Here is a 13,504-nt window from a genome sequence, read left to right as displayed (position 1 = left end):
TACTAATGACCATCAGCAGCATCAGAGCTTGGAGAAGAATAATTACAGTGACTAAACGGTCATGTGGAATTTGACTGTCTTCGTGACTCGTGAATGCCGATGTGGCGGTAATACGGTCACCGCAACAGCCCTAGGTCCGCGTAGCACCCCTGAGGCAGAAAAATAGTAATAAAACCCAGATTTTGGGAATGTGCTCCTGCCTGCCTTCTGCAGTATGTTGAGAGTGGCTCTTTGGCAAAAATATCTTCCTTGAGTTTTGTGGTTTTGGCAAACACAGCTCTAATGGAGGCTAGGAATGTTTCTCTTTTGCCAAGATCACTTACACATATCACAACCAAAGAACAGTTTAATATTTTTCCATGTTCAAATAAGCGACTAGTGCTTTGTGTGGCATGCTAATGAACTGTTGCAAAAGGTCGTGGGTCACTCTGTCTATAGTCCTACTCAAAAGGCATTTCTGTACACCCGCAATAACATCTGATAAATATGTGTATATGATGTTTGGTTAGGAGGAGAAATAAAATGAGTGTTTATTAAATGGACATTTTTTTTTCTGTGACAAATTCCTCACTGGGAGTGATATATTGTGTGTGATCTAATTGTATTTATGAAACATAATAAGCTCTGTTACTCATTCTCTTATGCCAGATGTGAATATTGACTGAACATGTTTTTTCTCTCCCTCAGGGCATTTTAATTAGTGGCAGCTTTACTCCTTTTTAGAGGTTACGAAAGACTGGACCCCCCCAAAAAACTGGACCTCTGCTTTTGTATGGAAAAATCCCCCTTGCATGAAGAAACAGGAGCCAAACCGGTAGGATAACTAACTGTGTGGAGCAACACAGCAGACACACCACCATGTTCAGCCTGATCAAAAAGGACAAGGAGAAGGATGGAGGGAAGAAGGAGAAGGATAAGAAGGACAAGAAGGAGAGGATGTCTGCGGCGGAGCTGTGCAGCCTGGAGGAGATGAGTATGAGGCGTGGCTTCTTCAATCTCAAGAGGGAGTCCAAGCGGGATTCCAAGAACAAGCTGGAGATCTCCAACCCCATTCCCATCAAGGTGGCCAGCAGCCACGAGCTCAGCCTCACTGACATCGAGTCAGACGGCTTGAGCAACCGCAGTAGCATGGTGCTGGACGCAGACGGCCTGAGCGCTGCCAGTTCCACCGATGACCTAAAGGGTGATGGGGGTGGCGGTATGGACAAGGACCGGGGCTCGGTACGAGACCGCGTGGCCCACTTTGGCTCGATGGCCAAGCACAACTCCTCTCAGGTCATGAAGCGTTTCTCCTTCTCTCAGAGGAGCAAAGAGGAGAGCCCCTCAGAGACCTCCACACCCTCGGGACAGAACTCAGCCACTCCGTCCCCGCAGGTGGAGAACAAGGTGTTCGACCCGCAGCACAAGCACAGCCTCCAGCAGCCTGGGCCGGGGGTCGGGCCAGCACCTTGGCCAGTACAGGTCAAGAAGGCCCGCATCCCTGAGGTGGTGGACAAGACCTTCTCTGCTGACCTGAGGCTCCCGGCCGTCATCCCTCCACAGTCTCCAGAGCCGCGGGAGCTGGAGCTCCAGCGCCGCAACACGGGTGACTTCGGCTTCTCCCTGCGCCGCACCACCATGCTGGACCGCGGAGCCGATGGCGGGGTCTACCGGAGGGTGGTGCACTTCGCTGAGCCCGGGGCCGGCGCTAAGGACCTGGCCCTGGGGCTGGTGCCGGGAGACCGTCTGGTGGAGATCAACGGGGGAAACGTGGAGAACAAGACCCGGGACGAGATTGTGGAGATGATCCGTCAGTCTGGGGACACGGTGAGGCTGAAGGTGCAGGCCATCCTGGAGCTAAGTGAGCTGAGCCGCTGCTGGCTGAGGAACACAGACGGCCTGCGACGGGAGGCCTTGGATGTAAGTTATCCCCAATCACTCTTCCCCTTATCACCTAGATAGACATCCCATTCATACCTACAACTTCTAGAGAGGCAACCCACAGGCTGATTCTTCTATAAGGTACAGGTGAATTGGACCTAACCCTCCCAACATATCCTACTCATTAGTGTGGGTGTGAGCAAAGTCAGTGTGGTAACTTGGTGGAATGATTCACCAATGCCAAGGTTGTGTTTCATGTTTCAGCAGGATGAGTGTTGTAACTCTGGAACTGTCTGATGATGATCACTGTTGCTCCTCTCTAACTAGGTCTAACAAATAACCACATTTCCCAGAACCCACACAAGTCGTTTACAGGTGGCCCAACCTATGGATTGGCCCAGACACTTAACAGTCTCTCTCATTGTTTTCACAGTGCAATCCAAGTCCAGTGTGTTTTTTCTGTGAAGTAAAAAAACACTTTTACTGACTAAAAATGTTCTTTTGAGAAAAGTTAGTGACAAACTTACCACAGCTCTGATGGATTGAAGCAGTTTCTATGAGGCTCTGCTTGCAATGTTTCTTCCTCTCCTTACAGACCTTCTGCAATGTTTAGGTTTCAGCCATGCTTTCCTGTGGATGTCTGGGCTTAATGTAGAAATGTAACATTGGTGTGTGCAGCCCTGCCCCAGAAGAGTCAAATCCTGCCCGGACTGCCTGGTTGATATTAAACGGAAGCTGTTGAGGCTAATCTTGTATTTCATGCTCTGCTTCCTCGTTGGTTTTATATAAGAAAGGCATTCTGCCCATGTTGGAGTTTCTGTGAGTGTAGATAGGTATGTAAGTGTGTGGGTCTGTATGTAAGTAAATCAAATCAAATTTTATTTGTCACATACACATGGTTAGCAGATGTTAGTGCGAGTGTAGCGAAATGCTTGTGCTTCTAGTTCCGACATTGCAGTAATAACCAACAAGTAATCTAGCTAACAATTCCAAAACTACTACCTTATAGACACAAGTGTAAGGGGATAAAGAATATGTACATAAAGATAATATGAATGAGTGATGGTACAGAGCTGAGTCCGTGTGTTGGCAGCAGCCACTCAATGTTAGTGGTGGCTGTTTAACAGTCTGATGGCCTTGAGATAGAAGCTGTTTTTCAGTCTCTCGGTCCCAGCTTTGATGCACCTGTACTGACCTCACCTTCTGGATGATAGAGTGGTGAACAAGCAGTGGCTCGGGTGGTTGTTGTCCTTGATGATCTTTATGGCCTTCTTGTGACAACGGGTGGTCTAGGTGTCCTGGAGGGCAGGTAGTGTGCCCCCGGTGATGCGTTGTGCAGACCTCACTACCCTCTGGAGAGCCTTACGGTTGTGGGCGGAGCAGTTGCCGTACCAGGCGGTGATACAGCCCGACAGGATGCTCTCGATTGTGCATCTGTAGAAGTTTGTGAGTGCTTTTGGTGACGAGCCAAATTTCTTCAGCCTCCTGAGGTTGAAGAGGCGCTGCTGCGCCTTCTTCACGATGCTGTCTGTGTGGGTGGACCAATTCAGTTTGTCTGTGATGTGTATGCCGAGGAACTTAACTTACTACCCTCTCCACTACTGTTCCGTCGATGTGGATAGGGGGGTGTTCCCTCTGCTGTTTCCTGAAGTCCACAATCATCTCCATAGTTTTGTTGGCGTTGAGTGTGAGGTTATTTCCCTGAAACCACACTCCGAGGGCCCTCACCTCCTCCCTGTAGGCCGTCTCGTCGTTGTTGGTAATCAAGCCTACCACTGTTGTGTCGTCCGCAAACTTGATGATTGAGTTGGAGGCGTGCGTGGCAACGCAGTCATGGGTGAACAGGGAGTACAGGAGAGGGCTCAGAACGCACCCTTGTGGGGCCCCAGTGTTGAGGATCAGCGGGGTGGAGATGTTGTTGCCTACCCTCACCACCTGGGGGCGGCCCGTCAAGAAGTTCAGTACCCAGGGTCTCGAGCTTGATGACGAGCTTGGAGGGCACTATGGTGTTAAATGCCGAGCTGTAGTCGATGAACAGCATTCTCACATAGGTATTCCTCTTGTCCAGATGGGTTAGGGCAGTGTGGTTGAGATTGCATCGTCTGTGGCCCTATTTGGTAAGCAAATTGGTAAGCAAATTGGAGTGGGTCTAGGGTGTCAGGTAGGGTGGAGGTGATATGGTCCTTGACTAGTCTCTCAAAGCACTTCATGATGACGGAAGTGAGTGCTACGGGGCGGTAGTTGTTTAGCTCAGTTACCTTAGCTTTCTTTGGAACAGGAACAATGGTGGCCCTCTTGAAGCATGTGGGAACAACAGACTGGGATAGGGATTGATTGAATATGTCCGTAAACACACCGGCCAGCTGGTCTGCGCATGCTCTGAGGGCGCGGCTGGTGATGCCGTCTGGGCCTGCAGCCTTGCGAGGGTTGACACGTTTAAATGTTTTCCTCACGTCGGCTGCAGTGAAGGAGAGTCTGCATGTTTTAGTTGCGGGCATTGTCAGTCGCACTGTATTGTCCTCAAAGCGGGCAAAAAAGTTTAGTCTGCCTGGGAGCAAGACATCCTGGTCCGTGACGGTGCTGGTTTTCTTTTTGTAATCCGTTATTGACTGTAGACCCTGCCACATACCTCTTGTGTCTGAGCCGTTGAATTGAGATTCTACTTTGTCTCTATACTGACGCTTAGCTTGTTTGATTGCCTTGCGGAGGGAATAGTTACACTGTTTGTATTCGGTCATGTTTCCAGTCACCTTGCCCTGATTAAAAGCAGTGGTTCGCGCTTTCAGTTTCATGCGAATGCTGCCATCAATCCACGGTTTTTGGTTTGGGAATGTTTTAATCTTTGCTATGGGAACGACATCTTCAACACACGTTCTAATGAACTCGCACACCGAATCAGTGTATTCGTCAATGTTGTCGTCTGACGCAATACGGAACATATCCCAGTCCATGTGATGGAAGCAGTCTTTGAGTGTGGAATCAGATTGGTCGGACCAGCGTTGAACAGACCTCAGCGCGGGAGCTTCTTGTTTTAGTTTCTGTCTGTAGGCAGGGATAAAGAAAATGGAGTCGTGGTCAACTTTTTCGAAATGAGGGCGGGGCAGGGCCTTATATGCGTCGCAGAAGTTGGAATAGCAATGATCCAAGGTTTTTCCAGCCCTGGTTGCGCAATCGATATGCTGATAAAATTTAGGGAGTCTTGTTTTCAGATTAGCCTTGTTAAAATCCCCAGCTACAATGAATGCAGGCTCCGGATATATGGATTCCAGTTTGCAAAGAGTCAAATAAAGTTCGTTCAGAGCCATCGATGTGTCTGCTTGGGGGGGAATATATATGGCTGTGATTATAATCGAAGAGAATTCCCTTGGTAGATAATGCGGTCTACATTTGATTGTGAGGAATTCTAAATCAGGTGAACAGAAGGACTTGAGTTCCTGTATGTTGTTTTGGCCACACCACATCACGTTAACCATAAAGCATACGCCCCCGCCCCTCTTCTTACCAGAAAGATGTTTGTTTCTGTCGGCGCGATGCGTGGAGAAACCAGCTGGCTGCACCGTCTCCGATAGCGTCTCTCCAGTGAGCCATGTTTCCGTGAAGCAAAGAACGTTACAGTCTCTGATGTCCTTCTGGAATGCTACTCTTGCTCGGATTTCATCAACCTTGTTGTCAAGTGACTGGACATTGGCGAGGAGAATGCTAGGGAGTGGTGCACGATGTGCCCGTCTCCGGAGTCTGACCAGAAGACCGCTTCGTTTTCCCCTTTTTCGAAGTAGTTTTTTGGGGTCGCCGGCTGGGATCCATTCCGTTGCCCTGGGTGAAAGGCAGAACGCAGGATCCGCTTCGCGAAAGTCATATTCTTGGTCGTACTGATGGTGAGTTGACGCTGCTCTTATGTTCAGTAGTTCTTCTCGGCTGTATGTAATGAAACCTAAGATGACCTGTGGTACCAATGTATGAAATGGCATGTAAAAAAAACTAAAAACTGCATAGTTTCCTAGGAACGCGGAGCGAGGCGGCCATCTCTGTCGGAGCCGGAAGTGTTAAAATGCTGAAATAAGTAAAGGGTGTGTCTGTTTGTGTGAACAGGCTACTGTTCTGGAACTGCTGTCCAGTTCAGAGTTCAGACAAAGATAAAGTGTGGTCAAGGCAAACTGGGCTCTACAACGTGTGTGTGTAGGTTGTGTGTGTTTGTGTAGGTTGGATAATACTTGTTTATTTAATCACATTAGGGTTAGGAAAGATGGCCTACACCCTCATGCAACTTGCAACAGTTGGATTTAAATCTGTTTGTGATGACTTCTGTGTATTACACTGCTATAAACAGTGTGTGTTTTATGTGTTCACCTTGTCCTGTAACCACTCAAGAAGAATGTATCATGTTCGTTCAGACATTTGTAAATAGTTTTACTGCTGCGTAAGTTATGTATCAGTGATTAAAAAAAAAAGTATATTCCTATCCAAAAATTGTCCTTGTTTGTAGTCTTGTGGACTGGATGTTTGTGATGTTGGTTAGTAAGACGGTTATGTTGCTGTTCAGTGCAATAGTGGATTTTTGTGGAGCGGTGAAAAGGGTGTGTTTTTGGTTGTGTGTACAATTATGTACATTTTACATTACATTGTGTCTGGATACTTGATAGTGTGTGTGTGGTGTGGTAGGCCTTGTCCCTGGTTAGGTGGCACACAGTGTTCTGATTGCACTTAGGGTCAGGGAGTGTTTTGAAACATGAAGGATACTCTGTGCCTAATAACTAGGTTTACTAAATGGTAACATACACTGGCAATTCATGGCCATTTCTGTTGTCACCCAACATCAAACTGCTCCTCTTGATTTTTGTATCTGACCTTCAGCCTGGTATAATTGGTTCTATGAAGCTTGAGGGCATTAAATTGACCAATCTTAATGCACAGGTTAAAAGCCTACACTCTTAGAAAAAAGGGTTCCAAAAGTGTTATTCAGCTGTCCCAATAGGAGAACCTTACTCGTTCTTTAGTCTCGTCTGTGAAAGGACATGGAATACCAAGGCACAAGCTTGTCTTAGCAAACCTGTCTAAGCTACACAGTGAAGACATGGCTGGCTACTGAGAACCTCGGGTCATGCGAAATAAGCCACCTTGGAGATACTTGAAAAACACTGGGGAAATTATCTGTTCCCCCAAAATGATCTGTTCCCTCCACCCCTCCTGTCTTCCTCACTCCGGTATTTTCTGCATTGTTCTATTTTGGAATTTACCAATAAACAAAAAAGGACTTTGCTGTGCTGTTCGGTTTGAGGCCAGCTTCTCTCTTTGTGCTTTTCCTGGCTCTGCGCCTCCCTCCCTGTGTAGTGTAGCCTAAACCACTGCTGTCTCCTAGAGCAGAAACAGGGAGAGTAGATCAGAATCAGATCCCAGGCACAGACTGAATTCCACTGCAGCCTCCTAGAGCAGAAACGGGGAGCGTAGATCAGAATCAGATCCCAGGCACAGACTGAATTCCACTGCTGTCTCCTAGAGCAGAAACGGGGAGAGTAGATCAGAATCAGATCCCAGGCACAGACTGAATTCCACTGCTGTCTCCTAGAGCAGAAACGGGGAGAGTAGATCAGAATCAGATCCCAGGCACAGACTGAATTCCACTGCTGTCTCCTAGAGCAGAAACGGGGAGAGTAGATCAGAATCAGATCCCAGGCACAGACTGAATTCCACTGCTGTCTCCTAGAGCAGAAACGGGGAGAGTAGATCAGAATCAGATCCCAGGCACAGACTGAATTCCACTGCTGTCTCCTAGAGCAGAAACGGGGAGAGTAGATCAGAATTAGATCCCAGGCACAGACTGACTTCCACTGCTGTGAGAGGGTTAGTCTCAATCTGACAGATCATGATGATGCAGTCAACACCCTGAGAGGTGTGCATTGGTGTAGGCCTGGGAATTGTCAGGGACCTCACAATACGATATTAGTAAGATATCTTTTACTTAAGATACTATACGATTTGTATTGCTTTTTAGTTTAGTTTATTTGATCATTTTAAACAAGGTACACATACAACATTATGTTCTTGATTAATTATGAATCATCCATGATAAACACAATGATAGCATTTGGCAAGTGTGGCATATGTGGTAGGATATGTTGTGATTCACACCATGTATTGCAATTTGATAAAGTGATTTGATGTTCCAAACATATTGCCTGCTCCAGAGAGACAAGCGAGAACATGAGAAAATGTGTTTTGCTCCGTCATGGAAATAAATGTGCTGAAAACATTTTTTTTAAAGATTGAGAACAAGCTATAGGATTCAGAATACGGTGGGTACAGCCGCCTATCGATTTTATAAGTATTGATTATAATTTGGTCTAAAATAATATTGCAATAGGTAACCATCGACCCCCCCCCCCTTCCTCCTCCTTTGTTCTCTGCAATCAACCCTGCTCCCTTTCTGTTCCACACCCGTGCCAGCACTCTCCCACTCCCATCTGTCATCTTCCAGCTGATGCCCCCTCTACAATACTGTGTCTTTGTTATCGCTTGTCATGTAGCTCTATCACATAGCGAGCGGTCCTCTCCCCTAAGGGGGGTAGAGAGGCCAATTTGGAGTTTTTTGTTTGTGTCCCTCAATTGGCTGAGGTACAAGGGCCCTTGTGTCACAAAGTCCTAATGAAAGTCTAATCTCCCCAAACCGCAATGGAATTCATCTGCTGAGCGCGAGCTGTGTTCTGGCCACATGTTGTTCTCTGGAGTTTTGGGGAGAAAAATAAAGAATGTATTTTCTTGTGGAGATGGAGAGTGACTGGGAATGTGGACCCTCCTTCCCTGGGCACTAGAGTTGGTTTCTTGTTAAAAGACTGAGTCACAGTGTGGATAAGAGTTGTTTTTTAACGAAGTGGCCGAGCGCTCTGTTTCCATCATGCAAACAGGAAGTGAGGGCTGCTTGGGGGTTGGGTTGTGTATGTGTGGTTACGTCCGTTATTGATTTATATGTCCCAGTCTCACTAAGCAGAAGGCCAGCTCTCCATCCCTTTGTCTTTTAAAACAAACATCAACAGCTTGTACGGTCTGTTCAAATGAAGGAGAACCAACAGAACGGTAATTTCTCAGTTCAACTAAAGGCTGTAATGGCGCAACACAGCCAGGAGGTACGCTTCACATTATCTTGATTTAGAACCACTCTCCAACGGGTCTCCAGGCCCATGCTAGAAAGACATTCAATGCAGAGTGTTAAAAAAAAAAAAAAAAGTTAATGAAGGAATGTGCAGCCTCCTCAGCCTTATGAATGAGAACAACATGTTGAAATTATCCTCTTCCATAGCTAAGGAATTTGAGGAGGACAGGAATCAGGAGACTGCCCGGGAGTATGCTCTGAAATGGGGCTTTAAAAATGAACACACACGTGGGCACAAGTTGCACGTGAGTATGCTCTGAATACACACACAAGGTGATTTACCAGTGCTCCAGACAGACAGGAAGCTCCCATTCTCCCAGTCAGTGGTTCATGTGGAAAAGATATCCTGCAAAGAGCACCAGGATCGGGATAAGGATAAAGTATTGCTTTTCACAGGAACAAACAAGATACATAGTGTCACGTTTACTCCCGCTCTAACTCTCCGGCGTTCGAAGTCGCCAGTTGTCTCATCATTACACACACCTGCACCATCGTTACACGCACCTGCGCCTCATGACATTCACCTGGACTCCATCACCTTCCTGATTACCTTCCCTGTACCTGTCACTCCCCTTGGTTCTTTCCTCAGGCGTTATTGACTCGGTTTCATGTCTGTACGCTTTTCCTGTTTCTTGTTTTCTTGTTTGTTCTATTTATTATTAAATTTGCACTCCCTGTACTTGCTTCCCGACTCCCAGCATACACGTTACACAAAGGTCTATTTTGGCCCTTGATAAGGCTGAGGAGGGTCCACCCAGAAAATGAGCCCGTACAGGAATGTGTGAGTGCATAGGATTTAATTATAAACTTTGGCAAAAATACAACCGGTTGAGTAACTTTGTTTGAGGCTGCCAGTTTGTAGGACTTTAACCAGGCCCAGCCGGAGCCATTTCAGTCCACAGTCCATCCCCAACCAGGCCCAGCCGGAGCCATTTCAGTCCACAGTCCATCCCCAACCAGGCCCAGCTGGAGTCATTTCAGTCCACAGTCCATCCCCAACTCGGCCCAGCCGGAGTCATTTCAGTCCACATTCCAACACCAACCAGGCCCAGCTGGAGTCATTTCAGTCCACAGTCCATCCCCAACCAGGCCCAGCTGGAGTCATTTCAGTCCACAGTCCATCCCCAAACAGGCCCAGCTGGAGTCATTTCAGTCCACAGTCCATCCCCAACCAGGCCCAGCTGGAGTCATTTCAGTCCACAGTCCATCCCCAACTCGGCCCAGCTGGAGTCATTTCAGTCCACAGTCCATCCCCAACCAGGCCCAGCTGGAGTCATTTCAGTCCACAGTCCATCCCCAACCAGGCCCAGCCGGAGTCATTTCAGTCCACAGTCCATCCCCAACCAGGCCCAGCTGGAGTCATTTCAGTCCACAGTCTATCCCCAACCAGGCCCAGCCAGAGTCATTTCAGTCCACAGTCCAACGCCAACCAGGCCCAGCTGGAGTCATTTCAGTCCACGGTCCATCCCCAAACAGGCCCAGCTGGAGTCATGTCAGTCTACGGTCCAAAGTGGCTAAGGGATCCAACAGATTTTTTTTCATCCAATGTTATTAAATATATTAGTCAATTGTTTACGTCTGGGTTTTATTATGCACATTAGTTTAATAGCTGTATGGCTGCCGTTTCCTTTCCTCGTTTCCAGTCCTTCTACACTGAACAAAAATATAAACGCAACATGTAAAGTGCAAAAGACCCCAGAAATGTGTGTTTACCTCCCTGTTAGTGAACATTTTTATTCTTTGTCAAGATAACCCATCCACCTGACAGGCTGGTTAAACGGCATGCTCATTACACAGGTGCACCTTGTGCTGGTGACAAAAGGCCGCTCTAAAATGTGCAGTTTTGTCACACAACACAATGCCACAGATGTCTCAAGTTTTGAGGGAGTGTGCAATTGGCATGCTGACTGCAGGAATGTCCAGCAGAGCTGTTTGGACAGTATGTACAACCGGCATCACAAACGCAGAACACGTGTAACCACACTAGCGCAGGACCTCCACATCCGGCTTCTTTACCTGCGGGATTGTCTGCGGAGGGGAGGGGTGGGGGTGCTGAGAAGTATTTCTGTCTGTAAAAAAAATCATTTTGTGGGGAAAAACTCATTCCGATTGGCTGGGCCTGGCTCCCCAGTGGGTGGGCCTATGCCCTCCGATGCCCACCCATGGCTGTATGTGAAATCCATAGATTAGGGCCTAATGAATTTATTTCAATTGACTGATTTCCTTATATGAACTGTTGAAATTGTTGATTTATATTTTTGTTCAGTGTAGTTTCTAGATGTGTTGTGATTGTAGAGCAATGTTGTGAGTCAGTATGTGATTGTGGCCCTGTGCCTTTTAATAGTCCTCTCTGGACTCTGGTATAATATCCTCTGTAAAAAGAGTTGTTCTGAGACCTGTCTGGGTGGGCCCCAGGTTAGCTGGCAAGTTCTCCTCAGTGGAGGTAGGAGACTGCTGTGGAGAGGAGACTCACTACCATGTAAAGATGCAGCATGGCTTGTTACTACAGTGGTGCCCACGGAGAGGTTGTCTAGGGCTGGGCCTGGTCTCTCCCCCCACAGCTGTGTACCAGATGTTGGCAACACACACTCCCACATGTATACACACTCATGCACACAATACAAATGTACATATACACACACTGGCTGAATCAATGCTGACTGCACCTAGAATGGTTATGGGTAATCCCTGAGGAATCCATAGTCCCATCTGTTGTCATCTCCTATGTTGTCCTGGAGGGGCCTTGTTTTTCACAGCCCTAGATCCCCAGCCTGAAACAGGACAGCAGAACATCTCTGCCATAGGAACAAAACAAATGCACCTCACAACAGTAACAGCACCTCGCGATGATAGGAGCAGCAACCTTAAAGAAGAAAGTGTCTAAACCATCTGACCCAGATGTTTTTTTGGGGTCAAGTTTAAGGAGTTCCTATAGCACCTCGGACTCAGTGACTGCCTGCAGGGAGAAACTTTGTAGTGGGGCAGGGGGAAAAGAGGAAGAAGCATCAGGGATAGTCACATTAGAAGGGGTGGGAGATGAGGAAATGTTGGACGGGCAAGGAGGCACAGCTGAGTCAAATAGGAATTCTGACTTAATGAAGTGGTGATTTTAAAGAGCTCAGCCATGTGCTTCTTGTCAGTAACAACCACATCAACATTAAGGGACATGGGCAGCTGTGAGGAGGAGGGTTTATTCTCCAGGTCTTTAACCGTTTTCCACAACTTCTTGGGGTTCGACAAACAGAGAGAACTGCTCCTTAACTAACTTTGGCCTTCTGGGTGCACGTGTGCCTGAGTGCACGTATTTCTAATTTGCCTGAACGATAGCCAGGCAGCCTGAGTATGCGTGTTCCGAGCTTTTCGCCAAATACAATTCTTGAGGTAGAAAAACTCTGCAAGATCACAGTCGAACCAGGGGAAGAAACTGTTTTTAATTCAAATTTTCTTTATGGGGATGTGTTTTAACAATACCATTGGAAAAAATAAAAAACGGTCCAAGCGTCTTCGACAGAGGGGATGAAGCTGATTCTATGTGGTATTGGTAATAATCAGAGATTTAGGGAGTCCCATTCCTTTAGGACTTGGTCAGATAGTTTAAGCATATCCCAGTTTAGGTCACCTAGCAGGACAAATTCAAACTTAGTGTAAGGGGCCAGGAGAGATCTTAGGGTACAGGCCGGTGCTGATGAAGGACAATAGCACCCAGCAGTCGTCAACAAAGAGCTATTTGAAAGTTTAATGCTTAAAACCAGCAAATCAAATTGTTTGGGGACAGACTTGGCGGAGACAACCGAGCAATGAAGGTGATCCTTGGTAAAGATTGCCACTCCCCCACCTTTGGAAGATCTGTCTTGCCAAAAAAGGTTATAACCAGAAAGGTTAACTTTATGGCTACAGGGGCAGTATTGAGTAACTTGGATGAAAAGGTGCCCATTGTAAACGGCCAGTTTACAGTTGCTAATATATGCATATTATTATTAGTATTGGATAGAAAACACTCAAGTTTCCAAAACTGTCAAAATATTGTCTGAGTATAACAGAACTGATATTGCAGGCGAACCCTGAGGAAAATCAAAACAGGAAGTGGCTTCTATTTTGAAAACTTCATGTTCCATAACCTCCCTTTGTTGGATTTAAAGGCATATGAACCAGATTCCTTTTCCTATCGCTTCCTCAAGGTGTCAGTCTTCAGACAGTGTCAGGCTGTTATTTTGAAAAATGAGCCAGAACGATAACATCGCGTCAATTGGTCACGAGTCACAGATTTTGACAGCCATTGTTTTCCCCTCTCCTACTGTGAAAGACATTTGCGGTTAATATATTATCGATTATATATTTTAAAAACAACCTGAGGATTGATTATAAAAAACATTTGACGTTTCTGTGGACATTATGGAAACTATTTGGAATTTGTCTGCATTGTCGTGACCGCTCTTTCCTGTGGATTTCTGAACATAACGCGACAAGGAGGTATTTTGCATATAAAAATCATTTTTATGG

The 13,504-nt window shown here is 46.7% G+C and overlaps 1 protein-coding gene across 3 annotated transcripts in view; it reads left to right on the top strand.

Moving 5' to 3' along the window:
* Positions 1–13,504, top strand: part of LOC124005683 (unconventional myosin-XVIIIa-like) — a 183,917-nt gene that overhangs the window by 4,320 nt on the left and 166,093 nt on the right. For all 3 annotated transcript variants that reach the window (XM_046315142.1, XM_046315141.1, XM_046315138.1), the window contains exon 2: positions 688–1,899. In XM_046315142.1, coding sequence (XP_046171098.1) covers positions 859–1,899 — 1,041 coding nt within the window. In that variant the 5' untranslated portion in view covers positions 688–858. The remainder of the gene's footprint in view (positions 1–687; positions 1,900–13,504) is intronic.

This window comes from Oncorhynchus gorbuscha, linkage group LG19 (assembly GCF_021184085.1).
Source record: "Oncorhynchus gorbuscha isolate QuinsamMale2020 ecotype Even-year linkage group LG19, OgorEven_v1.0, whole genome shotgun sequence".
NCBI classification, from domain to species: domain Eukaryota; kingdom Metazoa; phylum Chordata; class Actinopteri; order Salmoniformes; family Salmonidae; genus Oncorhynchus; species Oncorhynchus gorbuscha.
Note: the sequence above shows the minus strand (reverse complement) of the source record. Positions and strands in the feature narration are given on the sequence as shown.